The 23,195-nt window shown below is 44.4% G+C and overlaps 1 protein-coding gene across 2 annotated transcripts in view; it reads right to left on the reverse strand.

The window, feature by feature from the left end:
* Hephl1 (hephaestin-like 1) overlaps window positions 1-20,591 on the reverse strand; it is a 60,330-nt gene extending 39,739 nt beyond the window's left edge. Inside the window, exons 1-2 of one of the 2 annotated variants that reach the window (XR_003947897.1) lie at window positions 20,359-20,591; window positions 6,304-6,548 (exon numbers count right to left, since the gene is read on the reverse strand). Coding sequence is in view for 1 of the 2 variants with exons in the window: in NM_001164797.1 (NP_001158269.1) it covers window positions 6,304-6,548; window positions 20,359-20,525 (412 nt within the window). In the remaining variant the exon portion in view is untranslated. The remainder of the gene's footprint in view (window positions 1-6,303; window positions 6,549-20,358) is intronic. The other variant, NM_001164797.1, reaches the window with a different exon arrangement.
* Window positions 20,592-23,195: the final 2,604 nt, after the last annotated feature.

Raw genomic sequence — 23,195 nt, forward strand, 5'->3', positions numbered from 1 at the left:
CATGTGTCCAATGGCTCATCCATCAACAATGCATTGGATATAGACCACATGCTAATGAATGGGGTTTATATTACCAGTCAAATTCAAATAAGACAACAACCCTAAGGAGAGATACGCTTCAAATCTAATGTTATATTCTTAACAAATTTTACTATAAATGGGTAGTTTGATGTTTGGAGAAGATATGAGAAGAAAACAATATTTAAACCTACTGTACACCAGGGGTCATGGACTTGAGGACTGAAGCCAGGACTCCAAGTATGCTAGCTAGGTCTAGCACTGAGCTGCAGCCTCAGACACATATCTATTCTTCAGTGTAACCCACTCCAGTACATACCAATATCTATTTCTTAAACACTTTCCCGCATAGGTGAGTGAGATTTGAAACAATTTATGTCTGACTTTCTATCAAAATTATTGAGAAGAGAGTCTCTGATACTTATTCAACAATTTCTTTTTGATACCAACTTTCAACAACTGTATGCTATACAACAATTAAAGATAAAAGACAGAAATATCTGTTGATAAAGTCAGAGGAATTTTCCATTAAAAAGCAAGATATAAATTTGATTAGCTAGATCCTATCAGGAATAAGGTTATATTTGGGTTATACTGTTAGATATAGACAGTGTATAATAGAGTAATATAAATAAGTTATATTATTTATTTCTTCTGTAAAAGGAAACTTAATAATTGCTAGTGAGCAGTTCTGAAAGAAAATCATGTAAGAGGCCATTTTATACAATACATTACATATGTAATACATTACATTTTCAGTCTTTTTAAAATGAGTTCTGCATTGTCTTTCAATAAGAGGTCAGGATATTTAAACAAGGCTATTTTTATTCAGCATTAGACCACTATGATTTATTACTTTTAACTTGATAAAGGATTTAATTTTACAAAGAAATAAAGTAAAGAGGAAATCCAGAAGGCTACTGTCTATCAACTAACTCCCAGAGTCACTTTGAGAATCCCTAGGTGATTCCTGCAGTGACCTTCTAGGCCTTTCCTCTTCAGTCTGTACTTCTAGCTCTTTCATCTCTGCCTGTTGTCATCATCATGTGACTTCTCAAAATAAAATACAATGCTGGCTCCATCTTCCCATGCCCAGCACAGCTGCCCTGCCTGACTGACCCTCGCCACAATGCCACCCACCAGGAACACAGGTCATCTTGACTTTAAGACACCTGAACTTCATGCCTGTGCTTCGTGCTGACACCTTTTTATGTTGCATTTCTGATGTAAATTTTCCCAGTCTTTCTCAGAGTGCATGCCTGTGTTGTCACTCACCAAGCCTGTTCTTTTGCCAGCCTCCTGCATCCAAAGCCACCAACAATCAAAGCCACAGGTCTGAAGCAAAAGCGCTACTCTCCCCTGCCTCCCCTTCTTTTCCCCTCTGCTGGTTCTTACATTTGTCCATTCTGCCCCCTGTGCCATCACAGCACTCACCCTAACTGTCACCTATGGTCACTTCCTAGCTGGCTTTCCTGCATCTTTTGCCTCTCTGGTAAGAGTTCTCTTTCTCATTGCAACTCCAGTGCTTTCGTTCCCTGCTCAGTCATCCTACAATTAATCTTTACTGAAGACAGAGATGAAGGTCAAATGTGTTCTGTGTGGATCTTCACAATCAGCATGGGCTAGCTCAAGCAACCCTGAACCCTCTGACAGTTCTCCAAGTGCATTCTGAGCAGGGGCAGCAAAGCCACTGAGATTAGACAACCTAGAATCAAACCTCCCGACCATGGCGTAGCTAGACAGCCTGGCAATCTCTTTTAAAAAAAATAATTTCAGACTATAAAATATGAAAATTATAATACCTACCACATAAAGTTATGGGGGCTTATGTGACATAACATCTAAAAGGGCTTGTCACTGTGCCTGACATATGGTAACTATCCAAAAAATATTGCTTGGTCATAACATTGCTCACATTTAAAATATAAGTATAAATGGCAGCTAGTGTATGCATGTAAGTGCTTGATTTATCTATAGCTTTCATGTTAAACTGTAAAAGTCACAGAGTAGGGTTTATTATTACTCACTGTACCCACAGGGTCTATACCACTACCTGCTGTAAAGGCTGCTCTACACATGTCTGTTGAAGAAAGAAAGACTCCATGCTATTGCCTCATGGAATCTTTATCCAGAGTCCTGTAAGGACGATGTATGGTTGGGATTGCACATGGACAGACACAGGAGGCAGATGTGAGGGGAGTCCATCGATAGGTATGGGACTTGACTTGAAGCTTCCCCTGGGATTCCTGTTCTTGCTTTGATTATGAAACACATATGGGTATGAATCATAGTTCTTTGATTCAGAATTCATTGTGTCAGCTTTGTTCTGATAGGAACTTCTAGTGGCTACCGCTGAAATGGAGGGGCCAGAGCCCCCACAGAAAGGCTTGGTGCCAGTTTTCAAGAGGAAGGGTATCATTTGAGATCCAAAATTAAGCGTGAATATAAAGTAGGAAAGTGATACTAGTCCCATGCACTGGTCAGCCTCCAAGCTCCTTTCTCTACTCTTCCCCTAGAAGAATGGCTAGGAGGTGCTGACTGTGTGGTCACTCATTGTTGCAGTCCTACTGTGCATCCAGCAGTGTCTGGTTCACAGTAAATACTAAGTGGCATTAAGCAGAGACCTCAAGACTATAAAGCTTGTTCCTAGAACCAAGATAGAAACTGATTAAAGGAGAAGGAGGGGCAGCAAATCCGAGGACTCAAAGGCTGGAGGAGCAGGGAGCTGCTGGAATGCTCACAGGGTCTTGTTTATTCCCAGGATGGAGGTAGGGTTGAACGGTTGGAGGTACCTACAAGGTGGGACACACCAGTTAAAGAAAACTGCAAAATGTGTTTCAGTTCTCTGGAAACTGAATAAAGGCACCTAGCAATGGTGTTTGAGCAACTGCTAAGGACTGGGCAAGAGCAGGGCCCTGCAACATCCCTGACTCAGGTTGCTCTGGGCTTACTTTTCATCTACCCTCAGTGGTACCTAGAGGTAGTTTGATCCAAATGATCACAAATAAGGTCCAGCTGTTGCAAACATGGTAAAAATTGTTTTGGTCTTTAATGGTGGGCATTGCTACACGTCTTAGGGTTTTACTGCTGCAAACAGACACCATGACCAATGTAAATCTTATAAAGGACAACATGTAATTGGGGCTGGCTTACAGCTTCAGAGGTTCAGTCCATTATCATCAAAGCAGGAGCATGGAGGCATCCAGGCAGGCATGGTACAGCTGGAGCTGAAAGTTCTACATCATCATCTGAAGGCTGCTAGTAAAATACTGGCTACCAGGTAACTAGGGTGAGGGTCTTAAGCCCAGGCCCATACTGACACACCTACTCCAACAAGGCCACACCTCCTAATAGTGCCGCTCCCTGGGCCAAGAATATACAAACCGTCACACTACATAAATTTCAATGTTATTTAGAAGGCATTATCTGGGGAGCAAGAAGAAAGTATAATGATTTGTCTGTCCTAGCCTGAAGTCATAGAGATGCTTGGAGCAAGCAGATTTCTGGCTAGTTAGTTAACAGTCAGACTGTCTATATACAAAGAGAAAACACAAGGAAGGATGGCTCAGTGGTTAAAAGCACTTGCTACTTTTTCAGAGGATCGGTGTTTTGTCTCCATCAACCATGTCTGTTAGCTCACAACTAAGCAACTCCAGCTCCAGGTGACCCGATGCCTTCTTTTGGCTGACTTGAGCACACACACACACACACACACACACACACACACACAAATAAAACAAATATGTATGTTTGAAGAGGAACTGTAAAAAGAGAGAGACAGGAAAGTGAAAGTGAGACCAGCTGAAAACAGCTGGCAGGCATTGTCCAATCCACTGACAGCACAGGACCATGCCTCAAGATGCAAAGCACAGCACTGACTTGGTGGCCACTAAGCTGTGCATACCAGAGAGTCTAGTCTTTAAAGTAAAACGCCAGACTGAGTGAAGCATAATGAGCATACTTTATCAGGAAAACAGATCCACAGCCTGGGCCTGGCACCTCGATAAACAAAAAAAAAAAAAGATAAAAGCAAGCAACCACATGGAATAGGTCACAATCCAGACCTGGTAAAGTTTTTTGGACTGTCCACTTTTCAGCAGAGAAGTGTCAGATGGCTTGTAGCAAAGCACACCCCTCTGTAAACAGCATAGGCTTGGTTTCAACGTTTCAGGCCAGGTGATAGAGCTGGAGAAGGGACTCCTGCCGGGGGTCCTGGGTAGAAGTGCTCTTGTGCCTCCATTTTCATTCCTAATGGCAGCATTGGGGAAATCCTGCTGGAAACCAGTGTGAAGCCTGAGGGAATAGCTCCTAGAGCTCTCGCTGTGACAGCCCACCTGGCTCCTGCACACCAGGACAGCGTGGGCCCTGGGTAGCTGCACTTGTTGTTTAACTGTTCTGTATACAGAGTTCTTAACTTAGCAATATGAAGAAATAGACATTGTAATGGCATGCAGTAGTACTTATGCCATCATTTAGTCGACATCTCAGACTGATACCATTTTCTTTGTATGTTAGTTATAAATGGTACAAATGTTAATTAATATTCAGGTGATGATATATGTAGTATTTGAAAGTTATTTGTAACCTTAATTCAGTTAAAACACTGTATGTCAAAGGAATAAATAACACTGGCATTAAAATCACTACACTGAGGCTGAAGAGATGGCTCAGCAGTTAAGAGCACTGGCTGCTCTTCCCAAGCACCTAGGTTCAGTTCCCTTGACATGGTGGCTTACAACTGTCTATTACTCCAGTTCTGCAGAATCTAATGCCCTCTTCTGGCCTTCGCTAGCACCAGGTAAGCTTGTGCTGCACAGACATACATGCTAGCAAAACATCCATATACAAAGAAGAAGAAGGAGGAGGAGGAGGAGGAGGAGGAGGAGGAGGAGGAGGAGGAGGAAGGAGAAGAAGGAGGAGAAGGAGAAGAAGAAGGAGGAGGAGCAGGAGGAGGAGGAGGAGGAGGAGGAGAAGGAGAAGGAGAAGGAGAAGGAAAAGGAGAAGAAGAAGAAGAAGAAGAAGAAGAAGAAGAAGAAGAAGAAGAAGAAGAAGAAGAAGAAGAAGAAGAAGAAGAAAGAAGAAAGAAGAAAGAAGAAAGAAGAAAGAAGAAAGAAGAAGAAGAAGAAGAAGAAGAAGAAGAAGAAGAAGAAGAAGAAGAAGAAAGCATTATCTCCTTATAGTCAACATTACATTCATGAAAGTATTGCATGCATGATGGCTGGGCAGTGGTGGCATATGCCTTTAATCCCAGCACTTCAGAGGCAGAGGCAGGCAGATTTCTGAGTTCAAAGCCAGTCTGGAGTGAGTTCCAGGACAGCCAGGACTTAAATTCACTCAGGGTTGTCTTCAAAGACCTTTCTGCCATGTGAATTGTTGAGTGATCAGTAGAAAGCAAGGCCCCTACAAATGCTACTCTCTGGCCCTTGCTTTTGCACAATGACTCCAACCCAGCTGTCTGACATCACCTGGGCCATCCATTTTGTTGCAGATCTCAACTCTGTGTCACCTACTCTTCATCACTCTGGATGGTGAGTTTAATATCAGTGTTTGTGATTGCTTTGGGGTTACCATTAAAATCAGCCTTAATGAAAGCAAATCGACTTTACTGCACTGGAAACACTTAACATTTTGTCAAGTCCTTCTGAAAGTACTTAGTCAAAAACAAAGTGCCCAGAACCTTTAGAGCATTCATGCCCAGTGTCTTTCATACTCAGATCTTCTTTTATCTCTACTGTCTAGCCCCAGAAACAGCAGTGAAGACAGGCAGCACTGAGATAGCCATCCCACCGTCCAGGCTGGGACTGCAGATAAGAGCAAGCTGCCTTTAGCCAGTGTTTCCATGAAACTCCTGAAGGGCATGTAGGAAAGCCAGTCATCTTGAGGGGGTTTAGGGGCTCAGAACCCTGTTCACTGTAGTCATAAGGAAGAAAAATGAAGCTGGGCTTGTAGCTCAGTTGATAACAGTCCTCCCCTGGCATGCGTGAAGCTTTGAGTTCAGTCCTCAGCACCACATTAAACCAGAAGTGCACACTTGCAATCCCAGCACTTGGGAGTAGAGGCAACAGGACCAAAGTCAGCCTCAGCTACAAGAGAGCTTGTCTCAAAAAAAAAAAAAAAAAGGCAAGAAGAGAGGGAAATAAAGAGAAGAAAAAAGAGGAGGGAGAGAGCAGAGAGAGACTATGAGAGAGCATTAGGGCCAGTGTGCCCTTTGACCCTGACAATGTCAGTAAGTTATCTGTGTGATCAAACAGAAACAAGAGCCAGTGGCAGAGAAGGGCGACTCACCTTCCGAATCCTTGTCGTAGAAAACACCGTGAGGGTGCAAAGAGAAAGGTCTGGAAGCAAAGTTCATCAGGTGGATAACGATCACGTCTCCCACTTCTGCCCTCAGGATGGGACCCAGAAACCCCAGCCAGGGGGGTTTGGGAATCTCCGTGGAGTAGCTCCCATCTGTGAAGTGTCTATAAACCGCCTTCTTGTAGATCCCACCTATCCTGTTGGGCCCTCGCTCCAGAAATAAGGTCGCAAGTCTGGAAGCAAGAAGGAAAACATTTTCAGTTGCAATTCAAAGAAAAGCCTGTCCAGTTGGTCCTTAAAGGGTCATTAAGCTTGCTATCATTTCTAACTGTGCCCCCCAAAATTACTTTCAGTTTGCCAAAGTGGAAGGGATACGTCAACAGGCATGAACAGTACTCACAACCAAGCCGTAAGAAGAGCAGAGTGCTCTGGGTCACACTGTCCACTGACCCCCTCACAGGCCACAGGATTCCCATCCAATCTGTGAATGTGTCTGAATGCATGTGTGCGTGGTGTGTGTGTGTGTGTGTGTGTGTGTGTGTGTGTGTGTGTATGTGTGTGTGCATGGTGTGTGTGTGTGCATGCGTGTGTGTGTGTGTGCATGTGTGCGTGTGTGTGTGTGTGTATGTGTGTGTGCATGGTGTGTGTGTGTGTGCATGCGTGTGTGTGTGTGTGTGTGTGTGTGCGCATGTGTGTGTGTGTGTGTGTATGGTGTGTGCATGTGGGGGGATGTGCATGTATACGTACCTGCACTCGAGAGAGAGAGAGAGTGTGTGTGTGTGTGTGTGTGTGTGCATGTGTGTGTGTATGTGGGGGGATGTGAATGTATACGTACCTGCACTTGAGTGTGTGTGTGTGTGTGTGTGTATTTGTGTGTGTATGTACTGGTCTATGTATACATTTGTGTGGAGGCCATAGTCAAATCTCAGGTAGCTTCCCTCAGCCACTCTCCACTTTGTCTTTTGAGACAGAATCTCTTGCTTTAACCTAAACTTGGTGATTCAAGTAGGTTGCCCTGCAGTGAGCCCTGGTGACCTCTAGTCTCCACCCTCTAGCACTAGAATTACAAACACAGCCCACCAGTGTGATAAGGACTTAGTACCCGAGCCATCTCCCCAGCCCCCTCAGCTTTCATTCAGTTCACACTTACTGTGCCCTCGATGTCTCCCCAGTGCTGTGGAGGTCTAAAAGGACTCTAATTGAGGAAAAGCCAAATGCTGGACAAAACCCTGGGAGGCCCAGTGTTAACTGAGTGGCTGATAAAACAAACACAGGCAAATCTTTTCTTTTTTATATAATATCTTTATTAATTCCTTGAGAACTTTGTGTTACATTCAATGTATTTTGATCATATTCACCCCCTGACTCCTAACTCTTCCCAGGTCCAGACTTAATCACAAGTCCACTTCCCAAATTCATATCCTCTTTTTAAAAACAGTTAGAAGTGCCAAGTGCATATTGTGCTCCTGTATGCTCCGGGGTGTGGAGCATGGCTGACTACCAGAAGCCACAACCCTTAAAGAAAACCCTTCTCTCACTCGCTCAGCAACTTACAATGTGCTTCAGTTGCAGGTGAGGGCTCATGAGCCCTTCCTACTTCCTGCTAGAATGGTATCTGACGTGATCGTGTGCAAGTCTTATACAGGCAACTGGTTTGATCGTGTGCAAGTCTTGTACAGGCAACTGGGTTGATCATGTGCAAGTCTTCTACAGGCAACTGTCTTGATTGTATGCACAGCTTATACAGGCAACTGGCTTGATAGTGCACACATCTTATACAGGCAACTGGCTTGATAGTGCACACATCTTATACAGGCTACCACAGCTACTGTGAGGACACAGTCAGCATTTTTGTCATACCCAGAAGACACAGTTAAACACTGGTCCTCCCAACTCGTGGCTCTTACAGTCTTTCTATCCTCTCCTCCATGATCTTCCCTGAGCTGTGTGAATGTGTAGGTGTGTATGTATGTGTGTGTATGTATATGTGCATGAGTATGTATATGTGTGTGTGTGTGTATGCATGTGCCTGTGTGTATCTGTGTGTGTGCATATATGTGTGTGCGTGTGTGTGTGTGTGTGTGTGTGCAGGGAGTGACACAGATGTCCTGTTTATGACTGAAAACTCCACAGACACTTACTCTCTGCATTTTGACCACTTGTGAGTTTCTCCATTAGCCATCAGCATTGCACAATGGAACTTCTCTTGTGAGTTCGGACAGTTCAGGCAAAACTTTTTTAGAAATATGGATAGTTCAAAGAAGTCACATGCCTTTGAAGAAAGGAAGGAAACATAAGCTGTGGACAGAGCAAGCAATGAGGAAGGAGAGGAGTAAGTGATAGATGGACAATGGGTTACATGCCGGGTACAGGACTGACAAGATGAGTCCACGTGGCTACATGTGTGCTTTTGGGTGGTCAGTGATAAAAACTTCAATTTCAGTTTGAAGAACTTCCAATTTCCCTGGGAAGCACTGACTGGGGTTTGTACAGCATTCCTGACAGGGTAATCAGTTTTTAAGGACTCTTCTTATGGCTGTGGTATAGAAATTTTAGAGGATGCAGGCAAAGAAAAGAACACAATGAGGGGTGGAGAGACTGAGAGGAGAAAGGAAAGGGGAAAAGAAGATACCAAAATTTAAGTGCTAGATTCAACAGGAGCCCTCAGGGTTATTATATGTTAGTACAACATTGACTAGCTGCAAGCTACCAGCAGTCTTGATTCTGAAGAGTGACTTTGCCCACCTTACAGGTATCTCAGAGTAATGACACATGTCTAGTAGCTAGGACCCCATCTTCTGGTGAGCAGAAGATGGGAACTTTCTAGAAGGTAGAAGCATTTAGGCAGACAGAGGAGGAGAAGACATGTGAGTGAGGCCAGAGACCCAGGTGCTCAGTCTGCGTGGCTAAATTACCCTACAAGAAGCCAGCTCTCATTTCCTTCCCTACCTGTTTTCCTTTCTCTTTGTTCTAAGTTCTCATCTTCTTCATGTTCTTGGCACACAGCACATCTGCCCATGTGTGAAGCTTCCACAACAGGTTTGTGTACCTGAACATTCAGTCCCCAGATAGTGGTGCTATTTGGAGACAGATGAACCTCTTGGAGGTGGGGCTTATCTAGCAATCATTGGAACTTGGGAACCAGGGTTGTTTTCTGGTTCAGCAAGATGTAACAAGTCACACCCAGGTCCTGCCTTTATCTTGTCCCTGTGTTAATGGACAGTATCCCTTAGATGGTTAATCTAAATTCGTCCCTCTCTACTTCATTTTTTGATTGTTTGGTTGGTTGATTGGTTTGCTTTGTTTCTCTGTATCTACTTCCAAGTATCTTTCAAAGTCAGTTGAAATGTTTCCCTTTTTATATATGTTTTATTTTATGTGAGTGCATTTTGCCTGCATGTATGTATGTAGACCACATGCATGTTTGGTGCCACAGAGGTCAGAAGAGTGCATCAGATACCCAGAAGTGGAGCTATGGATGGCTGTGAATAACTGTGTGGATGCTGGAAATCCAGCCCAGATCCTGTACAAGAGCAACGAGTGCTCTTAGCCATGGAGCCATCACTCCAGCCCCAGCTTCTTCCCTTTCTCTGTAAACTTAGTGCTCTGTGCAGATACCAGTAACAGAACGAGTTCTGTCTGTCCGTGAAGGGTATGCTTATCAAAGACAAACAACTTTACTATTCCTAACTCCCACTAATTTCCTAAAGTCTAATTTTCTACTGCAAATTCCATGGAAGCATTGCTGTTTGCCTTGAAACCTAAAATAAACAAACTAGCAAACAACAACCCTCTGAGTTTGCCCATAAATTGGCAAGTTAGAGGTGGGAGAGTGTTGCAAGCTATGTTTGCAGAAGAGCTTGGGTTGTCATGCCCGAGGCGTATCCTCCAGGCATGTAAGAATGGCAGGCATATTTTTGTCTTTTGTTTCATCTCTGGTATTAACTGCTTAGAAAAGTAGTCAGGGCTGAGGTGTGTCACATGGGGAAACGAGGGCGGTCACACAGCTGTCTGCTCTGGAGCTGATCTTGTCTGTGCTCAGGCCAGACAGGAGGCTGCATTATGCTTCAGGATCTTGCACGGCCTGTCTACACACGGATGATGCAATGCCTGGCACACAGTTGAGTTCTTCTGGAATGCTATGTCCAGGGAAAACTCCTTGCTTGCTCATATACTAGGTGCCCCTGCTAATCAAATGACACAGGCATCATCCCATGATGCCCAGCTCCAGGGTAAAGTGTGGCCATCATATCTCAGAAATCCAAAACATGCTATTATTGGCTTTAGTTTTCTGGGGCTGCCTATTAATGCCGGCTGGCCTCTTACAAACATCTTGCCTTCCTTTCAGTTACAAACAGTAGCAAGTTAAAAACAAAAGCATCTAAGCAGATATAGCATGACACTAAAGGCAAGCTAAAGCAATGGGACCAGTAAGAGGTTAGCAAGAAAAGGTGACACCAAGCCTGAAGACTAGGGCTTGATCCCTGGAAGCCATGTGGTAGAAATTTAGAACTGAATCCCACAAGTTGTCCTCTGACCTTCAGATGAATACTGCCACAAACATATACCACATGTACACATGAAGATAACATTTGGAAATGACTTTGAAGGAAGAGGGAATTCCAACTTGCAAAGATTCTCTGGGCGGAGGATTGTTCAGGACTGAGAGAAAGGCTTTGGTTAGTTTCCTATGATGGAGTTAGGGGACATGTCAGGGAGACCCCAAAGCTGTGTCCTTATAATAACAGGTGACCACTAAATCCAACTCCAAGGAGGACTGGTCTGTGGACCTCAGAGTAAGCATCATTGGCTCAGTCAAAGGGAGGTTGAGCATTTCCACTGCCTCACTGCCTTCTCTGCTCAGTGGTCAGCCCCTCCTTCAAGTGAGAACTGAACACAGCTTTGCAGATATCAGTTGGTTGAGCCCCAAATCACTCACCTGCCCAGGCACTGCCTCCCTGTTCTTCCCTGGACACTACTAGGACATGCCAACCCTGCCCACCCTTCATACTAATCACACCAGCCAGGAAAGCTGCCATGATGGCAGAAGCGATGGCTTCAAGACCTTCAGGAAGGAGTGGATCCTGCCCAGAGAAGAGTAAGTATCCCAGGAGCCATAGAGCCAGAACCCCAGAAGCAGAAACCTGGGTCTAGCTTCCAATCTATACAACAGGACCAACAAGGTGGCCATTTTGTTTAAAAAGTAGAGAATGGCTGTAATAAAGTCTAGAAAACAGACATGTTCTTCAACAGGTGCTATGTAAGTAACAGGATGACAAATCCATATCACATGGGGTGGGGGGGTCGTGTCAGTGCCATATTGTCACCAAAATACCAACACTGCACACCAGAATATGAAGTACAACCCATCTGCTTGGATGTTTTAATATACACATGAGAACATGCAATGAAAGCATCTAAAAATCCACTGGATGCCTGACAGAGACCACAGGCAAGAGTGGGGGATGGGATTGCTTATCTATTTATACTATAGGGGTTTTTATTTTGTACATATGACCTCACTTTCACTGTTAAAAATACTATACTATAAAATGTAAAAACACACTACTTAGAATAGAGGGTTTAGGCGATATAGCTACACCCTAGGGTTGGTACAGTTTAAACCAAAAAGGAACCTTGGATTTCCATGGCCACATTTCAGATTTGTGCACACAAAATGGAAATGTATTTAAAACATTGTTTTGGGGGTGTGCTGATTTGCTTTTTCTTGGGGGGAGTGGAGAACTCTCAGTAAAGCCCCTAATTGAACAGGCTTAGAGGAAAGAGTGAGTCACCCACGAGCTACCGAGCAGCACCAGCGTGGGCAGAGCTGCCTGATAACAACTGACAGACACTAGGTCACCCAGCAGGGCAGTGACAACCGCGATACTGTGCCTCTGCGCTCAGACTGATGGGTAAGAGGTTGTGCAACGGTCCTGGCCACTCAAGCAGGCTTTAGGATGCTCCACACTTCTCCACCCTGTCTCCTGGCACGCACAGGAGATCACATGAACTGAGCAGGCATGCTCACACACTGCTGGAAGGTCCTGACCCAAACCCCAAACCCCACTAGAGTCTTCCCCATCACCCTCTGAATCATAGGTGTTACCATGACTGGCCTGGAAAACCCATCAAACAAGAGAGGGGACAGAGCAGCAGGGGAGGAAAGTGTGGCTAACCTCCCCACAGCAGGGCAGCATGTCACACAGTTCCCTGAGTGATACAGCGACATGTCTTGCACGTGCTTAGGCAGATGTCAGTCCTGTCCCTCAACGTATGACTGTGGCTGAGATTTCTGTAGCAGTTGCTCTCTGATGTCACTAGGCAGTTTCATGGCAATCACTAGGGACATTTGTCCCATTTCAGGGCCACTGAATCAGACTTCCTGGCAAAGTAATAGCTTCCATATTTTCCCCACTCTTACTAAATTATTTTTTGGGTAAAACTTTCCTGAGCTTGCCCGTCTGCCTCGTGGTGGAAAGGTCCTGTTTCTGCACTAAGTTGTAACTCTAGGCTCCCAGCACACAGGGTGTCCATGGAAGTGGCACAAAGCATTCCTGGGTCAGGGCATGCATCACTGTAAGACCCTCTGCTCCTCTGCTGACAGGAGGGCTTCTATGAGGAGTGATAGCTCAAAATCAAAGCAGCCAGGACTTCCAGGTTCTGGGACAAAGGCTGTCCCTGGAGCTTGTCTGTGGCACTCTGTGAACAAGCCCTTGAAATGTGAAGGCTGTCACTGGCCTTGTAACCTGGCTGATGGCAAATGCATGGCTCTGGTATGCAGCCAGAGTTACAAATCATTCCTGTTGTCATCCATGCCATACAACAAAATCTATAGCGACCTGTTCTTTTGCTTTTGTTTTGTTTGGGTTGTTTGTTTGTTTGTTTGTTTGTTTGAGACAAAGTCTCACTATACAGCCCTGGTTGTCCTGGAACTCACTCTGTAGACCAGGCTGGCCTGGAACTCACTCTGTAGACCAGGCTGGTTGTCCTGGAACTCACTCTGTAGACCAGGCTGGTATAGAGACCCACAGGCCTCTGCTTCTGAGTCTTACCTGGCTTGTAATGAAAACTTTGACTGAAAAATACTGAAAGTAAAAAACAGTATGAGACCATATCAAACACCAGGAATAAATTTTAAAATAGTATTTTTAAAAAAGAAATTCAAAATGGTGGGGGGGGGGAAGGAAAAGAAGAAAGAATAGAAAGCCAGGTGCTTGAAGCAAGAGTTTCTTTGATCATCTACACAACACATGTCTGTGAGTATCCAGTGTGTGTAGAAGTCACAGGACAGAAGTCCTACTGCTGTGAATTGTAGAAGGCAATCCTTCTCAAGAAGCAGAGGCTCACTGGAGCTGAGCACAGCAACAGCTGCTGGCTAACAGAGAGATATCAGGTTCTCCTGTGCAGGAGTCCACTGTGGGCCAGAAGGTCCTCCGCTAGCAGCTGTCTGAAAGCCAAGGCGGGGAATTCCGTTGCCATTGCCAAGGCCACACTGATGGAAACAGTGACCTCCAGAGGCCAGTCAGATTGGCAGTGGTCAGAAGCTGTCCAGCCATGCTGAGGTGGGCTTCCGGGCTAGGGTCTGAGGAATTCATGGCTCACAAAGTGTGTGCACCCCACCAGAGATTCATCCCCTGCACATTTGGGGTTTATTTTTTCATCACCTTTCATGAAGCAACTGAGGTTTGGAACTATACATGGAGGCCAAGGTGTATCACTCTCAGTTCCTGTACTCAAGAGAGTTACATTTGACTGGGAAACCTACACACAGGTAAATGGCAGTGCCATGGTTTTGATGTTGATGCCAGTTATGCTATACAGAGCTGGAGTGATGGAGGCATGTGGATATGGGTAAAGATGAGTGGCAAGCTAAGGTCAGCAGAATATGTGACCCGGGCAGGTTAGGCTCTTAGCGTAACAAAAATGAAAACAGGACCATGTTAGACCAACCAGCACTGGGCAAGAAGGGTGGAGGCAGATTCCATGTTAGAACTCAGAAGCCACACCTTCCCTAATTAGATGGGTAATTGTTAACAGCAATCTGGGTTATGTGCTCTCATGTAATTCCTTCATTACGATTCCTGTAGTTCGGCCTGAAGCTTGGGTCTTCCTTGTCTCATTTGATTTTCATGGAAGTCTCTCGAAGTACACAGAACTTGTGTTTTAAAAAATTTCCTTAGCTGGGCTTGGTGGCGCACGCCTTTAATCCCAGCACTTGGGAGGCAGAGGCAGGCGGATTTCTTGAGTTCGAGGCCAGCCTGGTCTACAGAGTGAGTTCCAGGACAGCCAGGGCTACACAGAGAAACCCTGTCTTGAAAAACAAAAAACAAAAAACAAACACAAAAAAATTCCTCAAAGCTTTGTGACTAAGTGTGTCTAGTACAACAGAGCTCACACAGTTTTCGCTATAATCATTTCTGGTACAGCTTTCTTAGGTTAAAAGAGATACATAGCCACTTCAGTCTTTCTCTTTCCTAGTCTCTAGAAGTCCTTGAGATAAAAAGAGTGGTGACCATTCCTTATGAAAATGGAGGTCTAGATTGCAGAGAATCGGTCTCAAGCTAAGGAACACTAGACACCTTCAAAAGTCCAAGAGACAAGGAACACTGTCTGTCCCTTAAGACCCACAAAGAGTGTGGCTTTTATTTTATACTTGTAACTTCCAAAACTGGGAGAGAATAAATAGCTAGTGTCTGAATTCACTTAGTTTGTAACCAATTGGTCGAAGGCATAAGAAACCAATATACCCCCAAGTGTTGTTAACCCTACTTTTCTGAAAGATGAAGTCACTCTGGGGAAAGTCTATATGCCTGTAGTTCTGCCTGGAGCTTGGGTCCTACCTTATCTCATTTGATTTTCACAGTCTCATTGCCTAGAATCAGATGGGTCTCTGCAACATACAAAACTCAGAGTACAGAAAGGATGCTGAAATCCTTAGCTGCCACACTGTGTGTGCTTTAGATCACAGGGGCCCAGCAATGGAGGCAGGAAGAGCGGGAAGGAACAAGGAAGATGTCCCTGACTGCTGGGAGTGAGGAGACAGGAGCTTCCAGATGCTCATAGTGTCAATGGTTCCCCAATTTTCCTCATGACAGAGTTGAATTCTATCAAGAAGCACATACTGAATGATGCTATTTTCCAGTCTCCTATGAGTATCCACTGAAGTATATCAAAATTAGCTCAGTGGGATTTCTTCTTTTTCCTTTGTACTGGAGATTGACCTTGGGGCCTCACGTATAGGGAAGCACCCTACCACTGAGCTACATTCCCAGATGGTTGCGTGAGGTCCCCATGGTGATCCTTTAAAAGCTGATGCAGCATGAACACTCTTGAAGAAGGAAGCTTAGTGTTAGGATAGTTGGGCCAAAAACACAGACTATCCCTAAATTTCCACCATGCAGTCTGTCTACCTACTTTAGGATGCTCACACTTGGGCTGCCTTTTAGCAAATACAAAAATCCTAATTTGTTCAACCTGTTCTTTTTGGAGAACTAAAATGAACTACTTCTCAGTAAAAGATATAACAACAGCTCCAAGCTATTCATGGTTTTTAGAAATCTTGTGTTGTTGTTGATGATGTTGCTGTTATGGTGTTGGTGATGTTGGTGGTGGTGATGGTAGTGTGTGTGTGTGTGTGTGTGAGAGAGAGAGAGAGGGGGGGGGAGAGAGAGAACATATGAAGTACAACCATCTTGAACTTCCACTTTGTTTGAAATAATATCTCCCTCTGTCATGGCATACATGAGGCTAGCTGGCCTTTAAGTTCCCAGGAATTCTCCTGTCTCTACTTCCCATCTCACAGTAGGAGTGCTGGGATTTCAGATGCACACTATCATAATTATATCTGGCTCTATGTGAGTTCTGGAGCTCTAACCTCAGGTCTTCATGCTTACAAGTCAAGTATTCTCCCCACAAAACCATTTCTCCTGTCCAAGTTCACAACTGATGCCAATGGGAAAGAAACTTGAAAGTTGCTGTTCATCCAAGACCAAGGACTAATGAAATAAAGCCCCTCCCTTTGCTCTGTGGAATCCTGTCTGCCACCTTCCACCTTCCTGTTGCCTCTATCAGCCTTTCTTTGGACAGATGAACATCCTAGGCCCTCCACCTAGAGACTATGCAAACGATGCCCTACCAATGGGCTGCTCTGACCACAGTAAGACGAGCTTTCTCTAGTACCCCCTCCAATGCTGAGGCTTTGACAGAGAACAGCCAGCATCATAATCAAGCGCACCTCACATCCACAGGCAGCCCTGCATTCCACTGGGAAGAAGATGCACGCGCAGTGCTTGCCTAACGAGGTCTGTGGTAAAAACTCTGGCTTTTAAGATGACCCACTCAACCCCATTAATGACCAGGCTTTACCACTGAAGCACAGTCACGCCTTAATTAAGTTCTTTATGAGGCCCAGCAGGCCTGGCATAGATGGGTCAGGATGCTGACAGTGATGCCAGGCAAATCAAAGGAGCCGGTGTCCCCATTCCACCCAGTGAAGAGGGAGAGGAGAACAGAGAGACAATGTTTCTAAATAAAACACACGTCTGAAATCCTACACGTTCTAGGGAACATTAGTGGTTGGCACGCCAAGCTGTATTTTTGAACACTGTGACCAAGCACAGGTTTGACTTTGGCCTTCCAAATGTCTTGGCATTGCTGAAACCTGGATACTCACCCTCTTTTCTCCTATTATCTTTTCCTTTGCAATTTTTCTTATCCAAAGTGGAAAAAGCCAGGGTAGCTGCATAGATAGAGCAACTTGTTTTGACTCCAGAAACTTGGGATGTCTGGCTTTTGGCCTGCTACACATGGTATGGCCACCAACAAGTGTCTGTGTTGTGAGAGGGGATTCATAGGTTGGGCTCTTCACCTCCGTCCTCCTTTGGCTTTGGAGGTAATGGGTGAGAGGGAAGGAGAACAGATGGCCTCTATGTATGAAGAGGAACCCAGTCCGGTGAGAAAGGAAACAGACTGGATCCACACAGGGCTGTAGGAGAAAACTTTATAAACAAGGAGTTGGCATTTGCAAAATATGGAGGGGAGTCTGAGAAAAGGGTCATCTTTTCTCTTGCTCTTGCAGAGGATCTGAGTTTGGTTCCCAGCACCCATGTGGGAAGCTCTCTACTGCCTATAACTCTAACTCCAAGGAATCCAAAGCAAATGGCCTCTGATGGCACCTGTACATGCATGTGTGCATTCACAGACACACATTTTTAAAAATCTATTTTTGAAAATACAGAGAGAGCAAATAAAATTAAATACAGAACCCTCCTAAAAAAAATCCCATATGCACACTCTCATTCCTAGGTCTTCTAAGCCTTCAATTTCAAGGCTGATGGGAACCTCTCTAGAACTGGAAAACTAGGTAGAATTTTTTTTATTTGGTTTCAAAAATAAAATCTGATGTTCAACTGATGTTAGAGATTCATTTCAGTTCCATCTTTAGCCATGTTTAGAAAAACAATACATAGTGTGACACATTCAACACCACACAGCAAGCAGAATCTAGAAGTCTAGATTGTTTTTCAAGATTGCTCCACTGTGGTGGAACATTGGGCACATGGCTTCTTGGATCTTCTGAGTGCTAAACATTCGTCTGAGTACCCAAACAATGGCCTGCCAAGATGGAATCTGTCCATCCTGATAAAGGGACTTGTTTTTACTTTAAAGATACAATGAGATACTGCCACTGAAACAGTTCTGTGGAAAGAAAAGTTATTCAATATATGTTGACGGGCATTCTCCTCTGTTGCCATGGTGCTTGAGTGAGTCCAGAGTGTGACAGATGGGCTCATATATGTCTTTCCACCATGGCCTGGATATGTTCTGGAGACTACAGTCAAATCTATCAACTACAAAGATACTCCTTAGTAACTATCCCTGAGTCACCTACCATGGTTCCCTTCAGTAAGCACCATGGATTAATCTGCATTCCCCTTTCAAGAGATAGCCATAGCTCTTCTCATAGATGACCCTCTGTAAAAAGTAAAGCCTTGAAACCCTGCTATCATCAATGTGACATCACCTGTGCCAGCTGCTTCCAAAGCCAGGAACTCACTTCTATTGAGCTAAAACTGATGTGGGGCTGCCCCACTCAGATCTGGTCCACAGAAATGGCTTCTACGTGTCTAGTTTCTTTTTCACCTAAGAATTCTCATCTATGGCATTGCTCTTTATTAAAAGCAACTTTTTCTTATTGAAGAGATTCACAAAGAGACCCCCCCCTTTTCATTTTGTACACAGTTTTGTGGAAATTTAGTCATGAGCATTTACGTTATTTGGAGGTTTTAAGCAAACTCAGGAAGTCAATGTGACCCCAGACCATTGTGTGGGAGGTCGGTTTGGCCACTGACCATTCAGGACCATTTTCAACTTTTCTCTGAGAAGGTGGCAGGTGAGATAAAATGCACTCTTGAAGACTTTTCTAGAAAGTTTATGACATTAAGATCTCTCCCTTCCTTTAATGCTAGCTTTAGCTTGGGAAGAAATGGTCAACATTTCCAAGAAATAGGTTGCATGGAAAAAGGAAGCATGGGCCTTGGGATCCAAGCCAGGTGTCTGCTGAAGCCATGCGCCTACTAAATCACAGCAAGTAGTCAGCCTCAGAGCCTCCTTCCTGGTTGAAACAATGGGAATAATGACATCCATGGACAGATGTGGATTTAAGAGTCCCTAATACAAGTCCTGGGTCAAAAAACAAAACAAAACAAAACAAAACAAAACAAAACCCACAACAGCTTCCTGGCCACATCACACTCCATGTATATATTCTGAATAGTCTAATGCCCTATAGCTGTTCACACTGGCCATTTTCCAGTGCCTTCTCTCTCTGGCAGCAAAGCTCTAATTAATGTCTTGTCCATTAGTTAAAGACCACTCCCATGATGGAGAGAAGTTAGAGGACAAGAGTGTATCAAATACTTTCTTTGGAAATAATCCAACAAAAACTTTCAGTACAAAGCTCAAGGAAAAAAAAAAACTCTTTGTCCACCAAATTGGCAGAATCCTCACTAGTTTTTTTTTTTTTTTTTTTTTTTTTTTAGAAGACTGGACATGACTGCCACAATTGTGTTAGAACAGTGGGAAGTTGAATACCAAAGCCAACTGGATCTTAGGTCTTTCCTCTAGACAAAGAGAGCTGGCTCCAGAAGATTTATTGGCAGACTCCATGCCATTCCTGAATTTAAGCATATAAGCTAATCTTTAGTAAACAGAAAGTAGATGTTGAATATAATGGGTTCTGGGTATCAAGAAAGGAGTATAAATTCAGTTGCCAGATCTACAGCACTGAGAACCACGAAGTCAAAAGCACACAGTCACAGTTTACAAAGCCAGCAGGTGGCTTCAGAAGGAGACCATGGAACAAGTAAGATGTCAGAGACATTGAGCCCTGGAGAGGAGGGATGCTCTCTGCTAAACTTAAAAGCCAGAGATATTCCAGCACCATCTTCACCAAATGTGTCGTTGAGTCCCTGCATTGAGAAGGCATTGGCCTTTGGGATGAAGGGACCAAATGGATCAGTGAATCAAATGGCTCAACAGAGGACACATTTCTGAGTAGACTCACAGGAAACTCTTTATGACCACTTCTGTTATAATCACCCTTGTTTTACATCTTACATCACGAAAGGAAAACAAGACTGTATACAGCCTGGTAAATACAGCACATTCCCAAAACACCACTAAGAAAACAGCTCTGACACTTAGTTCTTGAATTCTCACAAGTTTGCCTTTGTTTTTTGTTTTTAACAGAGTCCCAAAATCCTCTAGAAGCTGCCAAGGAAAAGCTACTATTCAAAACACCTGGTTGTGGATATCTCTTAACAGGCAAGAACAGCAGGTGGCTCAGTGAGAATATAGAGAGATGGGAATTTCTCTCATAAGTTACAGACACACCTGGGTTAGGGATCCTTCAGCAGAAGTGAAACCTGCCTTTCCACTTCCATCATAGCCACCTAACGAACACAACCAACACAACCTCCCTGACCCAGAGTTGCCAAGAGGTCAAACCAGGGAGTCTATGGGGACCCCGAGTTCACTCACTTGTCTTCTGAGAAACTCTTCCCGGTAATAACATCCTTCCCTTGAGGCACATAGTTCCAGTATTCCTCCACAATCCCAATGTAGTATGTTCTGGTGACTGCACCAACTAGTCCAAGCAGACCCAGGAACTGGAGAAGGATGCAGCCACCCGGCTGCTTCAGAAACATTTGTGAATGTAACTCCGGTAGGCAGCCTGAAAAGGGAGTCAACCTGGTGATCCCTCCCCCTCAGAGCGAGTTATAAATAAGGAATGGACTGGACTGGCCCCTCCTCCTCAGGAGGTTGGGATTGGGACATGGGCTGACAACTTGTGCAAGCAGACCTCCCTCAATGGGAGAGTTGCGATGACAACAAACTTGCCAGCCACCCAAGAGATGCATGACTGGCTTATTCACTGCCAAGCTACACGGGCCTGTTTCTGAAAGTTCTGGGTACTCTGTTCTACATGAGTCATTTGTCTTTCCCAGGAACAGCAGGGTAACCATCTGAGAGATGGGTTCTCCCCTACCTCTCCTCCTTTTCTCCACACCTATTCCAGAACATAGTACAATTGGAAAAGTGGGCTGGCCAGAGTGGACCATCAGGAAACAGTCCAAGCATAGAAAAAGGTCTGATCTCTTTTGGGATGTCAGAAAGGATGATGTAATACCTTCTGGATTGTTTTATGAAGCTACAGGAAACATTCATGTCAACACATAAAGCTCTAACAGCACCATAAACCCCACTACTGACCCATCAACTTTCTCATCTCCCTGAAATACTTTCAGACCCCACCAGCAAAGCTCAATGGCTTGGTTGCCCTAGTCAACGAAAAGCTTAGATTTTTGACACCCCTAAATCATTTCCTCAGGATAAAAGACATCATCAGAGGAGGAAGTGCCCTCTGGGCCACAAAGATAAATTTCAGTAGCAGATCTTTGAATAAAAAGGTAATGAGAGTGCTTCCCCATATGCCTTGAGTGGTGACCTAGAATCTCAGTGTGGAGAGCAACCTTGTCCAGCCTTGGAAAAGAGGCAGTCCGATCACACACAGAGCTCTTCCTGAGCCAGCAACTTCAGTGTGAAGCAAACAGCCTCCAGGGCTCTGAAGCTGGACAGACTTGGATTTGAACCCAAGCCCCACTGCTAGCCAACTTCACAGCACTAGGGAATCAACTGATTGCTCCAAGGCTCTGTCTATGAAACCAGATGGAGGAACACTCCAGAAGATTTAAGAGGACAATGTCTCTTAAGTCTCTAATGTCTCTCATGGAAGTGCCCACCTCCATTCCCAGCACAGTAGAGGTGCTCTCAAGCCACTCAAGTCCTTGTTACCATAGCACTGAGAAACCATACAGTATTGTCCTAGGTCTTACTTTATTTTTGTTTCGCCCAACATTCCTTTTTCTACTTTTCTTGCCAAAGTTCTACCCAACTTTTGCCTTCTGTAAAACAAGCATGTACCATAGAGATTCCACAGCACGGGTTTTAGATATTATCTCTCCCAATAAAATGTACACTGCTTATACTGTTTCATCGCAAAGTACTTTACAGTTTGGATTTACTAACACCACCCCTCTCCCAGTAGAGTAATTTCCACAGCATATTTTTTTCTCTCAAATCTACTTCTGACTCTATGATTCTGGAAGCTTCCATGGAGTTATAACAGTTATAGCCACTCTAGAGAACCCCCAGGGTAGCTGTGAGTACCACCTTGACTTGTGGAAGAAGTGGAAACCTTTGGGATATGGAAATGTCACAGCCAAACAAATTCTTAATCCAGGAGATCAGGCTGCTCTGAAACTACAACAAACCTTCCCCAAACAAATCCCATTGGCATAAAATTCTTTCAAAAAACAGAACCAAGAAATACATTGATGCTTCAAAGAGAGAAGAGTTAACTTTCCAACTAAGAGTCCTACACTCAGTGACCTGCTGTGATGCTGTCTGTGATTCGAAGCCACATCTACAGAATGGACCATGTCCCATGCCCCAATCCTAGCATCCAAGAGGCAGGAGGGCCCAGAGTTCAAGGCCAGCTGCTCTAGTGCTCTAGCTACACAGATAATTCAAGGCCAGCCTGCATTAAAAGTGTGTGTGTGTGTGTGTGTGTGTGTGTGTGTGTGTTGGGGGTGGTATACAAGGATAGATCAGAGTTGCTACAGCAGATACAATCGACAGAACATAGTCACTGAACAACAAATGACAAGGAAAGAGTCTGTTTCAAACGACAAGACAGAAGTCTTGAAAAACAGTTTGAAAAATTTCCACCCCAAGGCAATAAATGTTCAAAAGGCATCTGTATGTCCCAAAGAAAGGAACCTGGCCTCAAAGGATTCCCTGCTACCAAAGAACAGAAGAAAGCACATAATGTGATTGACAGGACCAGATGTGGTTACCACGGATGTCAAGAATCCAGTTAGAAAGCCTGTGAATAGCATTCACTTTCAGCTCCGCTGGGCAGAAACATCGTGAAACTTGTCATTTATCCTCCAATGGATGGGACCCTCGGTTCTCCTCAATAAACTCATTGGGGTGGATCTACGATGATGTGACACCACACATCTCTCTGAAATATAGCATGGGTATTTTATCTATTTATTGACACTTTACACAAGTATAAAGTGGATTTTGATCTTATTTGCCCCACTGCCCCCTCACTATCCCGAGTCCTACTTGAACCTTTCTTCCCAGAAAGTCCACCACCTCCTTTCAGGTCTGAATGTGAGCCCCTGGATTTAGCTAGGGTTGCCTACATGAGCATGATAGGTAGGTGATTTGCTGGAACACAGGTAACTAACCAGTGGCTACACCATTGAAGAAAATGACTTCCCCCCTCCAGTAGTCATTAATTGGCT

This window comes from Mus musculus, chromosome 9, assembly GCF_000001635.26.
Source record: "Mus musculus strain C57BL/6J chromosome 9, GRCm38.p6 C57BL/6J".
NCBI lineage: Eukaryota > Metazoa > Chordata > Mammalia > Rodentia > Muridae > Mus > Mus musculus.